The 19,902-nt window shown below is 43.3% G+C and overlaps 2 protein-coding genes and 1 pseudogene across 2 annotated transcripts; all 3 read right to left on the bottom strand.

The window, feature by feature from the left end:
• Positions 1-239: 239 nt before the first annotated feature.
• On the bottom strand, positions 240-3,615 carry LOC118076877 (proteinase-activated receptor 1-like). Its single transcript, XM_035100033.3, has 2 exons — positions 3,167-3,615; positions 240-1,513 (listed from the first exon to the last, which is right to left on the bottom strand). The coding sequence occupies exons 1-2, from the start codon at positions 3,264-3,266 to the stop codon at positions 390-392; spliced, it is 1,224 nt and encodes a 407-aa protein (XP_034955924.1). The 5' UTR covers positions 3,267-3,615; the 3' UTR covers positions 240-389.
• Positions 3,616-7,031: 3,416 nt separating this feature from the next.
• On the bottom strand, positions 7,032-8,305 carry LOC118076993 (proteinase-activated receptor 1-like). The gene has a single exon (XM_088652644.1). It carries the CDS (start codon positions 8,191-8,193, stop codon positions 7,297-7,299), a length of 897 nt encoding a protein of 298 aa, XP_088508770.1. The 5' UTR covers positions 8,194-8,305; the 3' UTR covers positions 7,032-7,296.
• Positions 8,306-14,312: 6,007 nt separating this feature from the next.
• LOC118076879 (proteinase-activated receptor 1 pseudogene) lies at positions 14,313-17,029 on the bottom strand (annotated as a pseudogene).
• Between the last annotated feature and the right edge of the window lie 2,873 nt (positions 17,030-19,902).

Here is a 19,902-nt window from a genome sequence, read left to right as displayed (position 1 = left end):
ATTCCTGTTTCAGAAGGCTCTTGTCAGACCCCCCCCCCAAATTATATATACATCCCTCACTGGAACAAACCAGATCTCTGGACAAACATCAGTTCAGATGTTAATGTTAACAGCGGCCAAAAATAAATAAATCCAATTTGAAATATTTTGCATGATGCAGCAACAAAGTGCTATTCTAGGCTGTATCAACAGAAGTATAGTGTCCTGATCAAGGGAACTCTAAAATTCTCTGATTCTTTGATTTTATATAGCGTTTAATATAAGAAACAGCATAAATATTTTAGAGAAAGAATGGCATGGATATTAAAGATGTGAACTGTAAACAAATATTCACATCTTTGGCATGCAACATCTATATTTATGAATACTGTACCACACACTGTAAAATTCTATGCTTGAGACAATTTTTTCAGGCCACTAAAAAGGTTAGTGGCATTACTGCTTGTTGTCTGACTGCTTTGTTCAAGACCAGACTGCTTCTTATAGCACAGGAGATCCCACACCTGCTTTTGACACTTTGAAGAGGCATAATAATAAATTAAGGGATCAATGCAGCAGTTTATGGTACCAATGCAGACCGCTAAGATGTAGGCAAAATACAAGCTTTCAAGGGGTTGATCAGGTGAGATGCGCAAGCTGTGCACTAATAATAGGACATTTGTAGGGCCAAAACAAATAATAAAAGAAGACAAGACAGCTACAGACAGGAGAACGGCACGTCTCCGTTTACTAGGCTCTGCAGCAACATTGGACGAAGAAAGTTTCCTTATAATGCACACATAACAGGTGACAGAGATTAATAACGGTATAAGAAAGAACAAAATAGATAATGCAGAAAAGTAATGCCGAAATATATCCATAATGGCAGAGATATCTACTGCATCATGACAGGTTGTAATATTTAACCGGGATAATCTCTTTGTTTGCTCATTGACAAGCAGAGGTATCACCCCAGCTATAGCCAGAAGCCAGATGAGAAAGCAGACCATCGAGGCCCGTCTTGCTGTGCGCCAGGACAGAGACTGCATTGGGTACACCACGGCCAGGAAACGGTCAATGCTTATCACCATCATCAGCAGGACGGAGCAGTACATGTTGCAGTAGTAGGCAGCAGTGACAAATCGACACATCTCAGGCCCAAACATCCAGTTGTTTCCAGAAAAGTTGTAGGCAATCTTAAAAGGAAGCACACTCACGAAGAGGACATCTGCAGAAGCCAGGTTGAGCATGTACACCACTGCTGGCTTCTTAAGCCCTATTTTGACCACAAACATGATAATTGCCATAATGTTTAAAGGAAGGCTCAAAATAACCACAGCAGTGTGGACTGAAGGAACAAAGCGCGTCAGCCATGGACCAGTCAAGTATTTTTCAGCTTGTTTTGTGGTAACCACTTGCTTTATGGATTGATTGGAGTTGTTCGAAGTATTGTTAGTAATTATTTCCATATTATTATCATTTTCTTCCATCACAGGGAAACTACGAAAAAAAGGCTGGATGCCCAAGGATGAATCTGAAAGATGAAGCAATATATAAATCAAATCTATGAATACCTATATAGCTAATGTTACAAACATCAATGCAACCATGTTAGTTTACTTATGAGAATATGAATTCAGATTAAATTATAGAATTACACATTTGGGGTTTTAAAAATTATTGTTGTAGATGAAATTTACATATTTCCTATTGCTAATGAGAAACTTCAGCTATTCCCCCCCCCCCCATCCTGAAAATGTGCAAAGTAACCTTTAGACCATTGTTGTCTACCAGCAATACTGCTGGTATTTGAAACCAAATACACATGACATTAGCCACAATCCACCTGCAACTTGCAGCTTCTCAAGAAGTATTCCTGTTTGATGTGCTTTCCCTCTAGCCAGCTTCCATCAGCTTGAAAATGGAAACAAATATTAAGCTAGGGTGACAGCCACTGTGCATGTACAGATGACAGCACACATGCAGCTGACAGCTTCAGTGAACGCGAGTTCAGTGTGGTGAAATAGTGTGGTAATAGACACCAGGTGAAGACACTCCTGCCCCTTCTCTGGTGTGTGCAGCAATCTAAGAATGTGACTTGAAACTAAGGGAGACAGGGACAAGTCGCTGTGTTTCATGCTGCTAATGTAGGCATAGTCATATTCTGACATTGCCTGTGTACACACGCATACATTTAAAGCACACAACTTCCATCAAAGAATCATAGGAACTGTAGCATCTTAAGGGTGCTTGGATCTCTAACTTGTGAGGAGTGAACTATGGCCAGCTTTTTTGCCCAATCTAACAGAGACAAGTTTATTTTTTAGCGAAGTACAAGATCTTATGCAGTAAAGAAATCCTTGATTTTCTGTGAAGTACATCACCGAAGAATTGATGCTTTTGAATTATGGTGCTGGAGGAGACTCTTGAGAGTCCCATGGACTGCAAGAAGATCAAACCTATCCATTCTGAAGGAAATCAGCCCTGAGTGCTCACTGGAAGGACAGATCCTGAAACTGAGGCTCCAATACTTTGGCCACCTCATGAGAAGAGAAGACTCCCTGGAAAAGACCCTGATGTTGGGAAAGATGGAGGGCACTAGGAGAAGGGGACGACAGAGGACGAGATGGTTGGACAGTGTTCTCGAAGCTACGAACATGAGTTTGACCAAACTGCGGGAGGCAGTGGAAGACAGGAGTGCCTGGCATACTATGGTCCATGGGGTCACAAAGAGTCAGACACGACTAAACGACTAAACAACAACAACAACATCAACATCACCTCCTTGCCGAAATATCAGAGGCAGATTGTGCAAGAAGAGACAGTCTGAGTTCACCCTAAATAGGGTAGGAATTTTAGAGCAAAAAACCCCTACAAAATGCTTTATTCATTGTTCTTCTGATCTTACGTTATACCTTATGCTCTTAAAATGTTGCAGTCACTTAGATATTTTTTTATGTGCTAGTGACTGATAAATATTACCACTGAGAAGTACATTTTTCCCTAGTACAAGGATACTCTCCCTCCTCCTTTACTCTTGCTGCTTCAGCATGGTTTTTCTTCCATAGCACAATCATTTGGAAAGATCAGAGAGAGTGAAATTTTCCTGAAACAATTGCACATTGCGTATGCCTTGCTTTAACTATAAATATTGAACTGTGGAGAAATTGTGTTGGGTTGTACTTACTTTTTGCTCTTGTTGTGCTAAATAAGGTGAAGACCATACTAAACAGAGGAAACAGGATCTTCAGAGAGGGGTCCATTTCTCCTCCAGCGGCGAACCTCATCTTTTGGTTCCACTAGGTCTCTAAGAAGAAACTGAAGGGATCTGCCTGAAAAAAAAAGCTTTCTTTGTTTCCTCCCTGAGATCTAAATCCACTTCTCATCTCCTTGCCTATTTTGGGCTTTAATGTTAGTTTATCCGTAGAAGAAGCTGAGCCAACCCACACTGCCATAACACCACTTCATCCTATAGGGAGCAGAGCGTTCTTGATCTCTTCTTTCTGGCTACTCCCCAAAGCACTCTCAGACAAGTCTTCTGTACTTTTCTAAAAGACTCTTCCTAAAAGCATTCCTGGAAAGCCCATTATGTTGCGTTGATAGATTAAAAGGCATTTGTTGTGGTTTTCAGTTCATCTGTTTCCAGAAAAAAATAAGGGTGAGAATACATTAAAAAGCAAAACTCAGTGGATAAAGTGCTTTACCATTAATCAACATTAGGCCCGAATGAATATTAGATGAAATCCGGGTTGGGAAACCTTCCCCCCCCCCACCCAAGGGCTTTCCGCCCTTTTTCGGAGGGCCACATGGCCAGAGGGGGAGAGGTTAAAAAGTGAGTGGATCAACAATGGTAAATGTTACCTTTGTGCTGTAGGCTAGTTCAACACACACTCACACATTCCTCTGTGGCAAATATTGCCCTGCTCAGGGGAAAATATTAAGATTACCTTTTATGTAGCACACCTTTAGCTTACCCTTCACCATTCCTCAGATGAATATAGGGACATTCTATCCACATGTCAGGGAATCTGATCCCTCCCTCTCACGGCAGACTGCAAGCAATAGATATACAATAAGTTCATACCAATGCATATTAGTCAATGTTCACAGAGAGACTCAGAAATGTTGCCTCTTGGGTTAATGGCATTACTCCGAGTAATCTCCTCCCCCCTTCCCTTCTCAGTCATCAACAGCACACACCCCTTACAGTGGCTGCTTAGGGCCAATTGCCTCTTAGCTCTCCGCTCTCCTACTTTCATTGCTCGTCGGGTCCTGGGAGAAGGGGGGTCTAGAATGCTCTCTAGTGATAACATGTCAGCCAGCTGTTCCTGCTCTGCTTCTCCCATTATTTTCCAGCTTTCCCCCTCTTCTATCTCTGATCTGTGACCCTCTGCAAACCACTGTTGTAAATCTATACTGTCCTCCTCTTCTCGGGAAGGTTCACCATTCCTCCTCCGATGTCCAGTCCCTGACACCACATCAGTATCACTGCTTGAGCATTTCCTATTGGTGAAGTACAAAATTTATGAAAAGAAACACGCAAATCTGCAGTATTTTAAGCACAGAAATCTTTGAATTTATGTATTGCGTTTAGGGAGGCCTGTGGGGAAAAGAAAACCCCAAATCAATAAATACAACTATGTCTGTGTGTTGGGACTATGTGATGTCATCATGCATTTATGAGCATTTTGGAAGCATGATAACTTTGAACAACCACTATTATTGCAATTGTGCAGGTGTATGATATCGTGTCTCCCAATGAACTGATGCAGGCAGGCAGGCAGGCAGGCAGGCAGACACACACACACACACACACACACACACACACTCTTGATGGCTGGGGGAACAGACCGGGCAAAGATGGTGCAAAGCAGCTCCTCCCTGCTTAGTCCTCTGTAGGTCTGCTCCCCCAATGTTCATCCTACTCAGAGTAGACCCATTGAAGTTAATGGACAAGTCTAAGTTGGGTCCATTAATTTCAATGGATCTACGCTGAGCAGAATTTTGTTGGATAAAACCTATAGTTGCACACACACACACACACACACACACACATGTTGCCAAGCGTAATTCAGATTCTTAGACAACAAAAACTGGATTCAGCGGTCTGCTTACATTAGGCAACTCTGAATGTTTATTACTGCTAAGTTGTTTGGCTACATTTAATCAGGTAGACAGTGAGAGATTTCACCTTCTTGGGCTCCTTGATCACTGCAGATGGTGACAGCAGTCACGAAATTAAAAGACGCCTGCTTCTTGGAAGAAAAGCAATGACAAACCTAGACAGCATCTTAAAAAGCAGAGACATCACCTTGCCGACAAAGGTCCGTATAGTTAAAGCTATGGTTTTCCCAGTAGTGATGTATGGAAGTGAGAGCTGGACCATAAAGAAGGCTGATCGCCGAAGAATTGATGCTTTTGAATTGTGGTGCTGGAGGAGACTCTTGAGAGTCCCATGGACTGCAAGAAGATCAAACCTATCCATTCTTAAGGAAATCAGCCCTGAGTGCTCCCTGGAAGGACAGATCGTGAAGCTGAGGCTCCAATACTTTGGCCACCTCATGAGAAGAGAAGAATCCTTGGAAAAGACCCTGATGTTGGGAAAGATTGAGGGCACTAGGAGAAGGGGACGTCAGAGGACAAGATGGTTGGACAGTGTTCTCGAAGCTACGAACATGAGTTTGACCAAACTGCGGGAGGCAGTGCAAGACAGGAGTGCCTGGCGTGCTATGGTCCATGGGATCACAAAGAGTCGGACACGACTAAACGACTAAACAACAGCAATCAGGGAGACTGACAAAAAGCTATGCAATACAGTACACCAAAGCTCCGTCTTCTCTATTGGAAAAGCTACCATCACTGCCATCTCATCTAGTTTGGTCCCTCTGAATGTACCAACACGTTCTTTGCAAACAGAATGAAATCATATTCCTGTTTCAAAAGGTTCTTGCCAGAATCCTCCCATTCCCAGATTACTGGGGGCAGTTGTTGCAGCCTGGGGCAGTTGCAAGGAGGAAGCAGAAGCACCAGGAATATTCTGCGTTGGGTCAGGCTCTTTGGAGCTGGGTGAGACATGGAGCTGCGGTGAAGGGCTGGGAGCTGTGGGTGAGGGGAGGGACTTCCAGAGCAGACAAGATAGAAGGTTCTGGGAGTCTGGTCCTCTCTGGAAGTATTTAAGGGGACCCCCTCCCCCGCTGCTGCTCCTCACTGCAGTTCAGAGCCGATCTCCCCACCCAGACATCCTTTTAATAATTTCTGTTGATTTGTTTCCACTACACTTTTAAATTGTCACAACTGTTGTCATGTAAGAGCAGTGCTGTTCTTCTGGAAAAAGAGGTGCCAGAACTCACCATGAACACCTCTGTTGTTCTCTTATAATAGCAATGGTGCCTACCTGAGAGGTGCCAGAACTGAGTTCCTGTGAATTCCTGCTTTTAAAAATGCCCTGGATAAGGGAGGGGTAGAGGAGGGGGCACCTTGTCGCAGCTCGTAGGGGGTCCCCTTGAGGGATCTTGGAGGCAGCAATTTCTGTCCAGAAGTCCAGCTTGTGGGCTGACAGGCCATGGCACCCCCTGCCGGTGGCCAGAGGAAGCTCATTAGATAGCGGTTCATGCCAGGATGAGTAACCGTGATGGTCAAAAAATAAGCTTATCAAGCGGCAAATGGGCTATGTGATCCCATGGATGTGATCCATGCCTGATACCTTCATCAAACCTGTTGCTCTGTAATCAATAAACTGTAGCCTAATTCTATCCAACTCAGACTGGTTTTCCCTTATCCATCTTGCACTACATCCAAGCACGGGTCCAGAGACAGCCCAGCCTCCCCCAACACAGATGTTATGGAAAAAGAGACCTTAGTGCCATCAGCATATTGATGCCCCCTTGCCCGCAAACTCATAATTACTGCATATACAGTAGATGTAAAATGGCAACAGTTCACATTTGTTAATGTTATGAAAAGATAATGAGAAAATAACTGGACAACAAAATATAATATTTATTTCTATACAATCACCATTGGAGCAAAACATGTCTCTAGGCAGACGTTATTTTAACAGCAGCTGCAGAAAAACCATGGTCTGATATCTTTTTCTTGGAATATAAGAAAAAAGCATAAATATTCTAGAGCAAGAATGCGTGGACGTTAAAGACAGAGGCTGTAAAATAGGTGGCATGCAACACTAGGTTTACAAATGAGTATTACTGCACATACTGCAAACATATTTAATGTAAGATGCTATGCTTGGGACAAATTATGCATGCTTTGGCATGCAACACCTATATTTATGAATACTGTACCACACACTGTAAAATTCTATGCTTGAGACAAATTTTTCAGGCCACTAAAATGATTTGTGGCATTACTGCTTGTTGTCTGACTGCTTTGTTCGAGACCAGACTGCTTTTTATAGCACAGGAGATCCCACACCTGCTTTTGACACTTTGAAGAGGCATAATAATAAATTAAGGGATCAATGCAGCAGTTTATGGTACCAATGCAGACCGCTAAGATGTAGGAAAAATACAGACTTTCAAGGGGTTGATCAGGTAAGAAGTACAAGCTGTGCACTAGTAATAGGACATTTGTAGGACCAAAACAAATAATAAAAGAAGACAAGACAGCTACAGACAGGAGAACGGCACGTCTCCTTTTACTAGGCTCTGCAGCAACATTGGACGAAGAAAGTTTCCTTATAATGCACACATAACAGGTGGTGGAGATTAATAACGGTATAAAAAAGAACAAAATAGATAATGCAGAAAAGTAATGCCGAAATATATCCATAAAAGCAGAGATATCTACTGCATCACGACAGGTTGTAATATTTAACCGGGATAATCTCTTTGTTTGCTCATTGACAAGCAGAGGTATCACCCCAGCTATAGCCAGAAGCCAGATGAGAAAGCAGACCATCGAGGCCCGTCTTGCTGTGCGCCAGGACAGGGACTGGATTGGGTACACCACGGCCAGGAAACGGTCAATGCTTATCACCATCATCAGCAGGACGGAGCAGTACATGTTGCAGTAGAAGGCAGCAGTGACAAATCGACACATCTCAGGCCCAAACATCCAGTTGTTTCCAGAAAAGTTGTAGGCGATTTTAAAAGGAAGCACACTCACAAAGAGGACATCTGCAGAAGCCAGGTTGAGCATGTACACCACTGCTGGCTTCTTAAGCCTTAATTTGACCACAAACATGAGAATTGCCATAATGTTTAAAGGAAGGCTCAAAATAACCACAGCAGTGTGGACTGAAGGAACAAAGCGTGTCAGCCATGGACAAGTCAAGTATTTTTCACCATCTTCTGTGATAAATGCACGCTTTGTGGATTGATTGGAGTTGTTTTCCTCATGAGTATAATATATAGGGAAACCAGCAGCAATAAGGGGAAATGTGGAATCTGCAATATGTAGATCAGATATATAAATGGCCATATTAACAATGTTACAGAAGTCAATACAACAACTTTGGTTTACTCATGAGAATATTAATTCAAATGAAGTTATAGATTTGGCTATACTTAATAGGGTACAGTGGTACCTTGGGTTACAAACACTTCGGCTTACAGACTCCGCTAACCCAGATGTAGTACCTCGGGTTAAGAACTTTGCCCCAGGATGAGAATAGAAATCGTGCGGCAGCAGCAGTGGGAAGCCCCATTATCTAAAGTGGTACCTCAGGTTAAGAATGGTTTCAGGTAGAAATAAAAAAAGGGAGAACATACAAATTAGGACTCTTTGCAGATGACTTAATGGTCACAACACCAGACCCCTTAAACACAGCAACCTCCCTAATCAGAGAACTCAACACATTTGCAACAGTGTCAGGCCTACAAGTAAACTTTACAAAATCAGAAGCCATGTGCTTCAACACCTCTCCTCACACCCAGAAAGAACCCACTAATATCACCAAGATAAAACTCTGTCACACCAAGTTCAGATACCTAGGGTTACAAATAACCAAAAACCTCAACAAATTATACCCTATGGCGACAAATAAACAAAGACCTAAAGAGATGGAACAATATGAATTTCACTCTCTCAGACAAAATGGCCATGATCAAAACGACCACCCTCCCAAAACTAACCTACCTATTCCAAACCCTCCCAATCTGGATTCTCCCAACCCAACTTCGCAGATGGCAGAGAAAACTACACTCTTTCATCTTCTCACATAAAAAACCAAGAATAAGCACCAAATATCTGCATAGCCCCACCTCACAAGGAGGATGGGGAATCCCCAACATAGAAATGTATTACAGAGCCAATCAAATACGACATATAATCCCATACATACTGGAAGATGAGACAAAACAATGGATAAACCTACAGAGGGACTCAATTGAAAATATCTGCACCACAGCATACCCATTCCTCCCAAACAAAAGAAAATCCCCACAACACTTAATAGGTACACACAAACCATGTTCAAAGCATGGAAAACAGAAATGGGCAAACTATCCCCAACCCCATCCCCACTAACCCCCCTGGCTTACCACCCATTATTCCACCATGCAGCACAAAACCTCCAGATAAAAACCTGGCAAGCCAAAGGCTTATATCGCCTAATAGACCTTTATAAAAATAACAAAGCTTTGTCAACACAAGAAATACTGGATAAACTAGAAGACACCCAAATACCTTGGTTAGCACAACACCAACTACACGCCCTCCTAAGCAACCCAGCGGTAAAATCAGCAGCAACTAGGCCTCTGACAACCTTTGAAAACCTCCTAACGACAAAGGGACACGGCAAAGGGATGGTATCTGCAATATATAAAATACTACTCCAAAATTCCACAAATCCCCTAGACACAGTCAAAAGACAATGGGAAGATGACATACGCTACGAGATTAGCCCCACTCAGTGGACCAAAATGTGGTCTAAACCCCCCTTTAAATCTATATCAACAAAAAGGAAAGAACTCACTCTGAAACTCACCTACAGGTGGTACCTAACACCAAGAAAACTAGTGCTAATACGCCCAGGAACCTCACCAAAATGCTGGAGAGGGTGCACCTCAACAGGCACATATTTCCACATGTGGTGGGAGTGCTCCAAAATCCAACTATTCTGGACAACAACCATACGAGATATATGTAAAATAACCAAACAAGTATTAGAAATCACCCCAGAACTGGCCTTGCTAAACATCTTCCAAGACAATAAGGCCCACCTACATCACAAAGAACTCATAACCCACTTACTCTCAGCAACCAGAAACACCATAACCAGACACTGGAGAGACCTGTCAGGAGTAAACATGGACCAATGGTACCAAATAGTAAGGGAAACAGCCTTACTAGAAAAATTAACCAATTAGCTGAAACTGACACGGGGACAAATAGAAGAAGACGGCTTCACCCCAGTATGGTTCCCCTTTATCACATACACAGCCCAACAAGACAACAACAAAAATCCACCAACAGCATACGAATCAATATGGCTAACCTGACCCAAAACACCTACCCACCCCACTCACACACGAAACAAAGACCACCACAGCCAACCCCAAATGAACAACCATATCCTAGGCCAACCCCAACATCTCTCACCACCAAAGGAACGCAAGCGAACAGCAGAGAACCTACACAAGTGACACTGACAAAAAAACCCATACATATTAAGCAAAATAGAAACATCATCACCCAACCCCACCTCCACCCACCCTCCCCCATCTACCTCTTTCCCCCTTTTCTTCCCAATGTCACAACAAATGAAACTGATTTGTAAAGATGTTACAAGAGACGTTGCACATATTTTTGCAACTCAATGAAATATTTAATAATAATAATAATAATAGAATGGTTTCAGGTTAAGAATGGACCTCTGGAACGAATAAAGTTTGTAACCAGAGGTACCACTGTATTTTAAAAATTACTGTACTGATGTTGACAAAAATTCCATTGCTATCCCTTCTCCCTGGCTTTCCCTATTCCAAATGATAAACTTCAGTGTATGGATTTACATGAAAATGTGAGATAATAACCTTTAAACAAAGGTTGAGGAACCTTTGGCCATCCAGATACTGCTGTAATCTGGAGGATAGGGGATCACCCTTTAATGCTTTACAGCCGAACAGCATATGGAGGGCCATGCATCCCCTGACTTAGACTTCTGACTAGGCTTTTCCTGCTCTTAGGCTGTGTACACATTGCTGTTTATTCCTGCTCCAGTGTGCTTTCACCATCAGTGTTTGAAGCCAGGTACACAGGATGTTAGCTACAATCCATCTGTGTCCCATTGCTTCATGAGAAATACTCTCATTCAATGTGCATTCCCTCAAACCAGATTCCATTCAAATTGAAAACAGAAGCCCCGATTAAGCTAAGGTACGAACTGGAATTCAGTTCAGTGAAACCAATCATTATATTTTATGATTTATTTCACTTGGAAACTTTTTATGTGCAAGTGTCTGATAAACTGAATATTAAAAATATTTGGATATAACCACTGCAAAGCAGATTTCTCCCCATGTTACAGTGATATTCTCCCTCCTCTTTTAAAACCCTTCAACTTGGTTCTTCCTCCATATCACAATCATTTGGAAAAGTAAGAGAAAGTGAATGTTCCCTGAAACAATTGCACAATATAAACACATTGCTTTAAATATTAAATTGTGGAGAAAGGATGTTGGGTTGTACTCACTGTTTGCACTTGCCGTGCTAAATACGGTGGAGACTATACTGAACAGAGAAAAGAAGATCTTGAGGAAAGCGCCTATTTCTCCCTCAGAGGTGCACCTCATCTTTGGTTCTGCCTAGACGAAATTGCAAGGATTTCCCTGAAAATCAGCTTATTTTGCCTCAGAATACAGAAACTTCACTGAGATCTAAATCTAGCTGCCATCTCCATGTCCAGTTTGGGCTTGAATGTTACCATACATCAACAGAAGTGAGAGTCAACCCCATTTGTCATCACATCGCTTCATTCTAGAAGCAGCAGAGGTTTTTAAACCTCTCTCTTCAGCCCAATTCCCAAAGCGCTATTTGAAAACTCTCAGGCAACTCTTCTGTTCCCTTTACTTTTCTAAAAGATGCTTCCTAAAAGCAAATAATTTCTGGGAATCCCATTATGAGGCAAGTAATTGATATAGAAGCAATTGTTGTGGTTTTCCATTTATCCATTTTCAGCAAAGAAAGAAGATTTAGGACTCCTAAATAACATTAACAGATAATTTTTCATTTTCTTATATATTTTCTCAGTGGATAAAGTGCTTTACTATTAATCCATTTTAGACCTGAATGAATGTTAGCCATGGGCGTAGCCAGGATTTTTGCTGGTGGGGGGAAAGGAGGTTTGTTAGAACCATGCTATCTGTGACACAATGGGTCAGTTAGTTAAGTATCTTTATTTATTTACTTGAGCTGTCCCCCCTCTGGCTATGCCCATGGTGTTAGCTGAAACCAGGGATAGGGGACCCTTTTCAAGCCACAGGTCACACACACTCTTTTTCTCTGGTGTAGTGGTGGATGCGGCCAGAGGCTACATAGTGGGCTATAGTAGTTGATGTTCTTTCAGAAAGAGGAAAGTAGACATAGCCCACTCCTTCACATTTGTGGAGAAGTGACATTTGGAGGTGACATTTGTTGGGAATTGCAGTCAAATATAACTAGCAAGCATGGAGTTTGTTAATGCATGAAGGGGTTAAGACTACAGAAACCCATTCCTAGACTCAGGTTATGCCCCTCACCCGGGAGGAAGTTAAGCTTCCTCCTTATTTGTTCTCTTTCACCATGTGAACTCACTGCAATAGGATCGCTTGCTACAAGCTCAGACCATATGCTTAGATGTCATGAACACTCCAGCCCAAAGCCAAGAAGTACGGCCTTGAGATAGAAGGCAGGCAGGCAGAAGAACAGAGAGACTTGCAGACTTCTCAGACAGCTGGAACCAGTGGACTGACAACTCTCCCCCCCCCTCTGAAGCTGGCAGGAATGCAGCTTATCAACTCAGGGGAGGGGAGGCGGGCTGGAGGGAAGCCAGCTTTCTCAGGAATCACAGTCACTCATGGCACAAGGGAGGGAGAGCAGTTTCTCATTGGAACGGGAGGTAGCTGATCCCATCAGTCCCAGGCAGCTCCTGACATTAGAGCTATTTCACTATATTTTGTATCCCAAGATTTCTACCTGTGTTTTTCTTGCTGTTGCGTGGAAAAACACATGAATCTGACCTCTGGAGTTTTGTAAGTAAAGCATTTAAAGTTACTAAATGGTGTTTAGTAATTGAGAGAAGAGTAGAAATAGGAAGGCTGATGTTCTTCTTCTACTAAGAAGCAGTTATAAAACCGCTTCTTAAAAAACATCTTTAGACTTGGCCAGTCTCAAAACTTCCATTCTTGGGGAAGGTGATTGAGTGGGTGGTTGCTGAACAACTCCAGGCACGCCTGGAAAATGCGGACCATTTGGATCCCTTCCAGTTGAGATTCAGGCCTCATCATGGGACTGAAACTGTCTTGGTCGCACTGGTCGATGATCTCCGGCGCGCTAGGGACAAAGGTGAGAGCTGTTCCCTAGTTCTGGTGGATCTCTCAGCAGCCTTTGATACCATTGACCATAACATCTTTCTGGACCGTCTAGAGGAGCTGGGAGTACTGTTATACAGTGGTTTTGCTCCTTCCTCCTGGGCCATGTTCAGAAAGTGGTGTTGGGGGATGAGTGTTCAGACCCCTGGGCTTTCACTTGTGGGGTGCCTCAGGGTTCTGCCCTTTCTCATATTCAATCCCCCCCCAACAAAAAATAGCTTCTAATGGGGAGAACCACTATGGTGTTTTCTGCTCTAACAAATTCTTATATTTCTCCCATACCACATGTAGTGACTTTCTTACTAGATGGTTCAGGAATCCTCTTTTTCATACCATAGATATGCATGCCAACCAAATCTGTCATTGTGACCCTCCAAATCTAAAATATTTGTATTTTGTAATGTTGTCCATTGTCAACTCTGTAATATTTTGTAGACTGTTTTTGATGATGCTCTGTCATATTTTTCACCAGCATTTTCATTTCACTCTTATTCAGCTGAAATCCTGCTACTTGACCAAATTCATAAATCTTCTCCAATTCCCTCGGTAAACTTACCATCGGGTCTTCTACTGTTCAAACCAGGTGCCTTACTAATAATACTCCCGTTTCTCTCAATATGTCATTTTCAGAGAGGAATAATGTCTTGCCCCCATTTCATAAGAATAGTTATTCAACGCCATAGGCAGTGATTAAGTGAGAAGTATTTTGTCAGGTATGCTGGCAGGAAAGGGAGTTTCCCCCTCTCTCCAGTAGCTTCTGATGAGAAATAACGAGCCTTTGGCAGGTTTGTAGTCCATTTTATTTACAACAACATACAACAAGCATCAAACCGTCCCCCTTCACGGATGGCAGTTGCTCACCCTAAGATCCTTTCCCCTTCTGCAGCAAGAAGCACGCCACCGGCCACCTGTCCCTCCCCTGTGCTTCCGTCGTTCCTGGACCCTTTCAGTCCATCGAGTTTTAGGGGAGGGAGGGACTTCCCCAGCACTCTCTATGGAAGAACGTCCTAAAGGCTCCCTCCCTACTGGTTGCCTAGCTACTATCTCAGAACTGTGCAGCTCTTTCCCCGACTGAGCAGCTTCTGAATCTGCTGGTCTCTCTGATTCTGGGAACGTGTAAAGGGGGGGGGCGGCAATCCTCCCCTTCCTCCTTTGTCAGAGGGTGCTCTGTCTGTGCCTGCATCCCTTCAGCCTCAGAGTCAGACTTGTCTGTGGCATCCAATGCAGATCAGCCCCAGACATGTTTAAATGCTCTAGGTACTATCCTATAGAAATAAATACATGGACATCAAAGGCAGCTGTGAACCAGTATCCACCTCTGTGACATGCAAAAGCCATTTTTATGAATGAGTACATTACATCAGATATAACTGTGTGGTTGCAAACCACCTTGTGATTTCTACAAAAGGCAATTAATAATTTTAATAAGATCAAATGCTATGCTCTGGACAAGGGGTCCTCAAACTTTTTAAACAGGGGGCCGGTTCACTGTCCCTCAAACACTGTGGGGGGGCAGACTATACCGGTAGTTTTTTAAAAAATGCATATTTACGCGGACGTCGCTGCCCTGTTTTTAACTCAAGAGTACACCTGTTGACACGAGTGGCCATGCCTAACCTGGGTCCATTCATTCCAGCAGGCCTGCCCTCTGCGTAAAAGTTAAGTTGACATCACATCCCACCAGACCGCAACAACTCTGGGTAAGTGCGCACCATGCAACGGTCACAACAATATTGTGGCAAGGTCTCTGTGTGTGTGTGTAATCTCTGGCCCTGTGCAAGCGCCACACAAATCTTCTTGCAATGATAATCCCCTCTGCTTTACACACTCTGCTTCGCCGCGGGGCCCAAGCCTGGTTACCTGCAATGGCAGTGGTGCCTCTTTCTTCCTCATATCCCACACACCCAGAAAGGGGCCGCAGCTGCCACAGCATCGGGGAGGAGGAGAAGCAGCAGCAGCAATGGCAGAGGAGGAGGAAGAGGCATCAGAGGAGAGGCCGAGGGGAAGCCAGGGGCTCTTGCCAAGCGCACACCGTCACCATGGGTGCTGGGGCCGCAGCGCTGCCTCTGCTCTGCTCTGGTGCCTCCCCTGTGTGCAAATCCAAACATCGTGGCTTCAGATTGACTGCAGGAGCTTCCTGCAGGCAATCTGAAGCCACACCAGCGCCACTGCCCACCCAGAAGCTGTGCCAGTGTCATGGAAGTCAATCCCTGCATGGCGAGGCTTCCGCAGTGCGCGGGGACTGACTGAGCGGGCGGCAGGGTCCGTGGGCCGGATTTGCAAGCCTGGTGGGAGCCACATCCAGCCCCTGGGCTGTAGTTTGCCGACCCCTGCTCTGGGCAAATGATTAAAAGCTATATTCATGAGGTTTCTATATTACTGCTTGTAAACCGAATGCTCCTTTCCAGATCAGAATGCTTTCTATTGCACAGGAGGCGCCAGACCTGCCTTTGATACTCTGAAGAGGCATAATAATAAATCAAGGGGTCAATGCAACAGCTTATGGTAGTGATACAAGTGGCAAGCATGCATGCAAACAAGAGATTCGCAACCTGCTGTTCAGGCAAAAGGCTGAAGGCTTGCAGCATAAACACGACATTTGTTGGACCAAAACAAATAATAAAAGAGGACAAGACAGCTACACACAGGAGAATGGCACGCTTCTTTTTACCTGGCTTTGTAGCAACATGGGGTGAAGAAAGCCTCTTTATAATGCACACATAACCGGTACCAGAAATTAGTAATGGTATATAAAAGAACAAAATAGACACTGCAGAAAAGTAACGATAAAATGTCTTCATTGTAGAGAAAGCTAGTGAGTCCAGACAGGTGGTAATGTTTAAGCGAGGGAATCTTTCTGTTTGCTCATTGAGAAGCAGAGGAATCACTCCAGCTATGGCTATAATCCAGATGGCAAAGCAGATCAAAGTGGTCCGTCTTGGTGTGCGCCATGACAGAGACTGCATTGGGTACACCACGACCAGGAAACGGTCAATGCTTATCGCCACCATCAGCAGGATGGAGCAGTACATGTTGCAGTGAAAGGCAGATGTGGCCAAACGACACATTTCTGGTCCAAATGTCCAGTTGTTTCCAGAAAAGTGGTAGATGATCTTAAAAGGAAGCACACAAACGAAGAGGACATCGGCAAAAGCCAGGTTGAGCATGTACACTGTAGCTGACTTTTTAAGCCTTAATTTGACCACAAACACAAGGATTGCAATAATGTTTAAAGGAAGACTGAACATAACAACAATAATGTGGACTGAAGGAACAAACCGAGTTACCCATGGACTAGTTATGAATGTTTCAATGTCCTCTGAGAGGTGAATGGACTCTGTGTGTTGATTGTGGATGTCCAACTCATTCTCATGTGTAGAAGGGCTGATGAAAATTGGCAAGAGGCTCCTAGCCGCATCTAAGGATGAATTTGAAAGGAGAAGCAATGTATAATTAATTATGTCAACACCAGCATAACATTCAGTATTACTCTCTTCATCAGAATACAAGTTTAGACTACTAAATTACAGATTTGTATTTTCCAATCTGGATTATTAGGAATGTTGTTGTTAATTTTGTTGTTGATTTGTGATCCCTGCCCTCTCACTGTAAGATCCCAGGAGGGGTCTGTGCTAATACAATTAATGTTGAAACCCCTTCCTTACTTTTTTATTTTATGCTGAAACACTCTATTACTTTGGAGGTCTCTCTACTACAAATCAGTTATTTCCTTCTCAGTATGTCCCTTTTCTGATCCTATTCTATAACAGAACAGAAGAGAGTGTGCTGCAAATACTGGTGTCCTATACGTTAAAAGCTATCAAGAGTCAAGAGAGCACAGGTCAGTTGAAAGCACTCCCAAGGAGTTGCTAGAAAGCTTATGCCTCTTTAAAGAAGGTACATTTTGCATTAGTGCAGGCATAGGCAAACTCGGCCCTCCAGATGTTTTGGGGACTACAACTCCCATCATTCCTAGCTAACAGGACCAGTGGTCAGGGATGATGGGAGTTGTAGTCCCAAAACATCTGGAGGACAGAGTTTGCCTATGCCTGCATTAGTGGCTTAAAGAATGTCAAATGAGCATAAAAACGATAAAACAATACAAATTTCACTGCACAACAAAATCACACAAATTTCAGAGACGGGACATACAAAAACAAAAAATGATTTAGATGCACTCTAACTGATTTGGGGATGGAATGGAATTCCTTTTAAATCAAAACCTAAATATCTAATTTAATTCACATATATTTGGAAAAAAATCCCGAAGCTTGTCTTCCTAATAGAAGAATAAGCACAATGGGTGCTATCCAGGGCTTTTTTTTTCAGCTGGAACTCACCGGACATCAGTTGCGGCACCTCTCAGGTGGATGCCATTGCCATTAGAAGAAAACAAGGGGATGTTCATGGGGAGTCCCGGCACCTCTTTTTCTAGAAAAATAGCACTACCATCCAACAAGAACATAAGAAGGGTCTGCTAGATCAGGAATGGCCATCTAGCCTAGCACCCTGTTCTTACAGTGGCCACCCAGAAGTGTGTGGGAAACTCATAAGCAAGATTCAAGAACAAAGCACTCTCCCCTCCTATTGTTTTCAGCAACTGGGTTTAGAAGCATTTCTGCCTCTATCTGTGGAGGCAGAGCAAAGCCATCATGGCTGGTAACAACATCTCCCTGCTTTGCTTTGCTGCTACTTCCCCCACCTTGAAGAGAAGGGAGAAATGCTGGACCACCTCTGGAGGAAGTTTCACCCACCCACTGCGGATTTGCAGCAGCTGGCCTGATAGCAAACTTCTAGGTGCGGTGGGGAGATTAAAGGGGGAACCATTGGTTTGATGTGAATGGTTTTTGGACTAGGGAGAGTGTTGAGGTTTGATTTATCTGCTCATTAGTGGATGGGAGTATTGCTTTGCTTATTGTTTGAGTACTGCTAATGTTGTTTGCTGCTGTTTATGTGGCTATTGTATTGTTATTCTATAACCTGTATATTATATGAAAGATTACTGTATTACCGGTATATGATTCCCCTCTCTTTCCTCATCCTGTGGTAGTATGGATGTGCACATATTTTGCTTTAATGTAAGCTGCTTGAAGACCTTCGAGTGATAAGTGACTAATTAAAAAATGGTAAAGGTAAAGGATCCCTGGATGGTTAAGTCCAGTCAAAGGCGACTATGGGATTGTGGTGCTCATCTTGCTTTCAGGCGTTTGTCCACAGACTAAACCACTTCTGGCGCAATGGAAAACCTTGATGGAAGCCAGAGCACATGGAAGCACTGTTTACCTTCCCGCTGCAGCGGTACCTATTTATCTACTTGCACTGGTATGCTTTTGAACTGCTAGGTTGTCAGAAGCTGGGACAGAGCAATTGGAGCTCACCCCATCACGCAGATTGGAACTGCCGACCTTCTGATTGGCAAGCCCAAGAGGTTCAGTGGTTTAGACCACAACTCTCCTCCATGAATTTGTCTTATCTTCTTTTAAAACCACCTAGTTTGGTGGCCAGTACTGCCTCCTGTGGAAGTGAGTTCCCTAGTTTAACTATGCGCTGTGGAAAGAAGGATTTTCTTTTGCCTGCCCTGAATCTTCCAACGTGCAACTTCATTGGATGCCCATGAGTTCTAGAGTAAAGATGACAAAAGACTTTCCTCTATTCACTTTCTCCATGCCGGGAATAATTTTTTAATGAAATTCTATCATGTCACCTCTCATGTGCCTTTTCAAACTGAAAGGTCCCAAAATGCTCCATTCTTTCTTCATAGGGGATTTGCTCCATCCCCTGGATCATTTTGATTGCCCTTTTCTGAACCCTTTTCAATGGTAATGGTGTCTGCATGTTGGCAGAATGGACTTCCACTCATGGAACGGGCCTTACCCTTCCTGTCACACAAAATTGGGCATCACACAATACTTAAGGCAAGATGGAATGCCATCCAAGTAGAAAGGGGCATCATAAATAAGTAGACTGCCCCCCCTTTCTGCTTGCCTTGTACAAATTAAAGCATGTTAAATCATTCACAAACCAAGGTAAGGGTACTTACTGTTTGCTCTTACTGTGCTATGTAAGGTGCAGAGTATATTAAGCAGAGAAAAGATCTTCAGAGTTCGGCCCATTATTCCTCCAGAGTCACACCTCAGCTTTTCCTGCCAGGTTTCTAAAAAAGGCTGCAAGGATTTATCTGAAAGGTATGTTCTCCTGACCTATCAAGTTCTCTGACATCAAATTCCACTCTTCATCTTTTCATCCAGTTTGGGCTTGAATGTTAACTTAAAGCAATTGGAGACCCAGAGCTAACCCCCTACTGTCAGAAAAGCAACCTTCAAAGAGACAGGACTAAGAAAGAGGGAGGAATGGGCTTTTTATTTATCCCTCCTAGCTGCTTCATAAAAGACTG

This window comes from Zootoca vivipara, chromosome 10 (genome assembly GCF_965207765.1).
Source record: "Zootoca vivipara chromosome 10, rZooViv2.hap1.1, whole genome shotgun sequence".
In the NCBI taxonomy this organism is placed as follows: domain Eukaryota; kingdom Metazoa; phylum Chordata; class Lepidosauria; order Squamata; family Lacertidae; genus Zootoca; species Zootoca vivipara.
Note: the sequence above shows the minus strand (reverse complement) of the source record. Positions and strands in the feature narration are given on the sequence as shown.

Bases quoted from the DNA above. Each gene is read 5' to 3' on its own strand.
- LOC118076993 (XM_088652644.1), bottom strand. From the start codon at position 8,193: ATGGCAATTCTCATGTTTGTGGTCAAATTAAGGCTTAAGAAGCCAGCA.
- LOC118076877 (XM_035100033.3), bottom strand. From the start codon at position 3,266: ATGAGGTTCGCCGCTGGAGGAGAAATGGACCCCTCTCTGAAGATCCTG. The intron at 1,514-3,166 runs GTAAGTACAACC...TTCATCTTTCAG, and splicing joins TAGCACAACAAGAGCAAAAA to ATTCATCCTTGGGCATCCAG.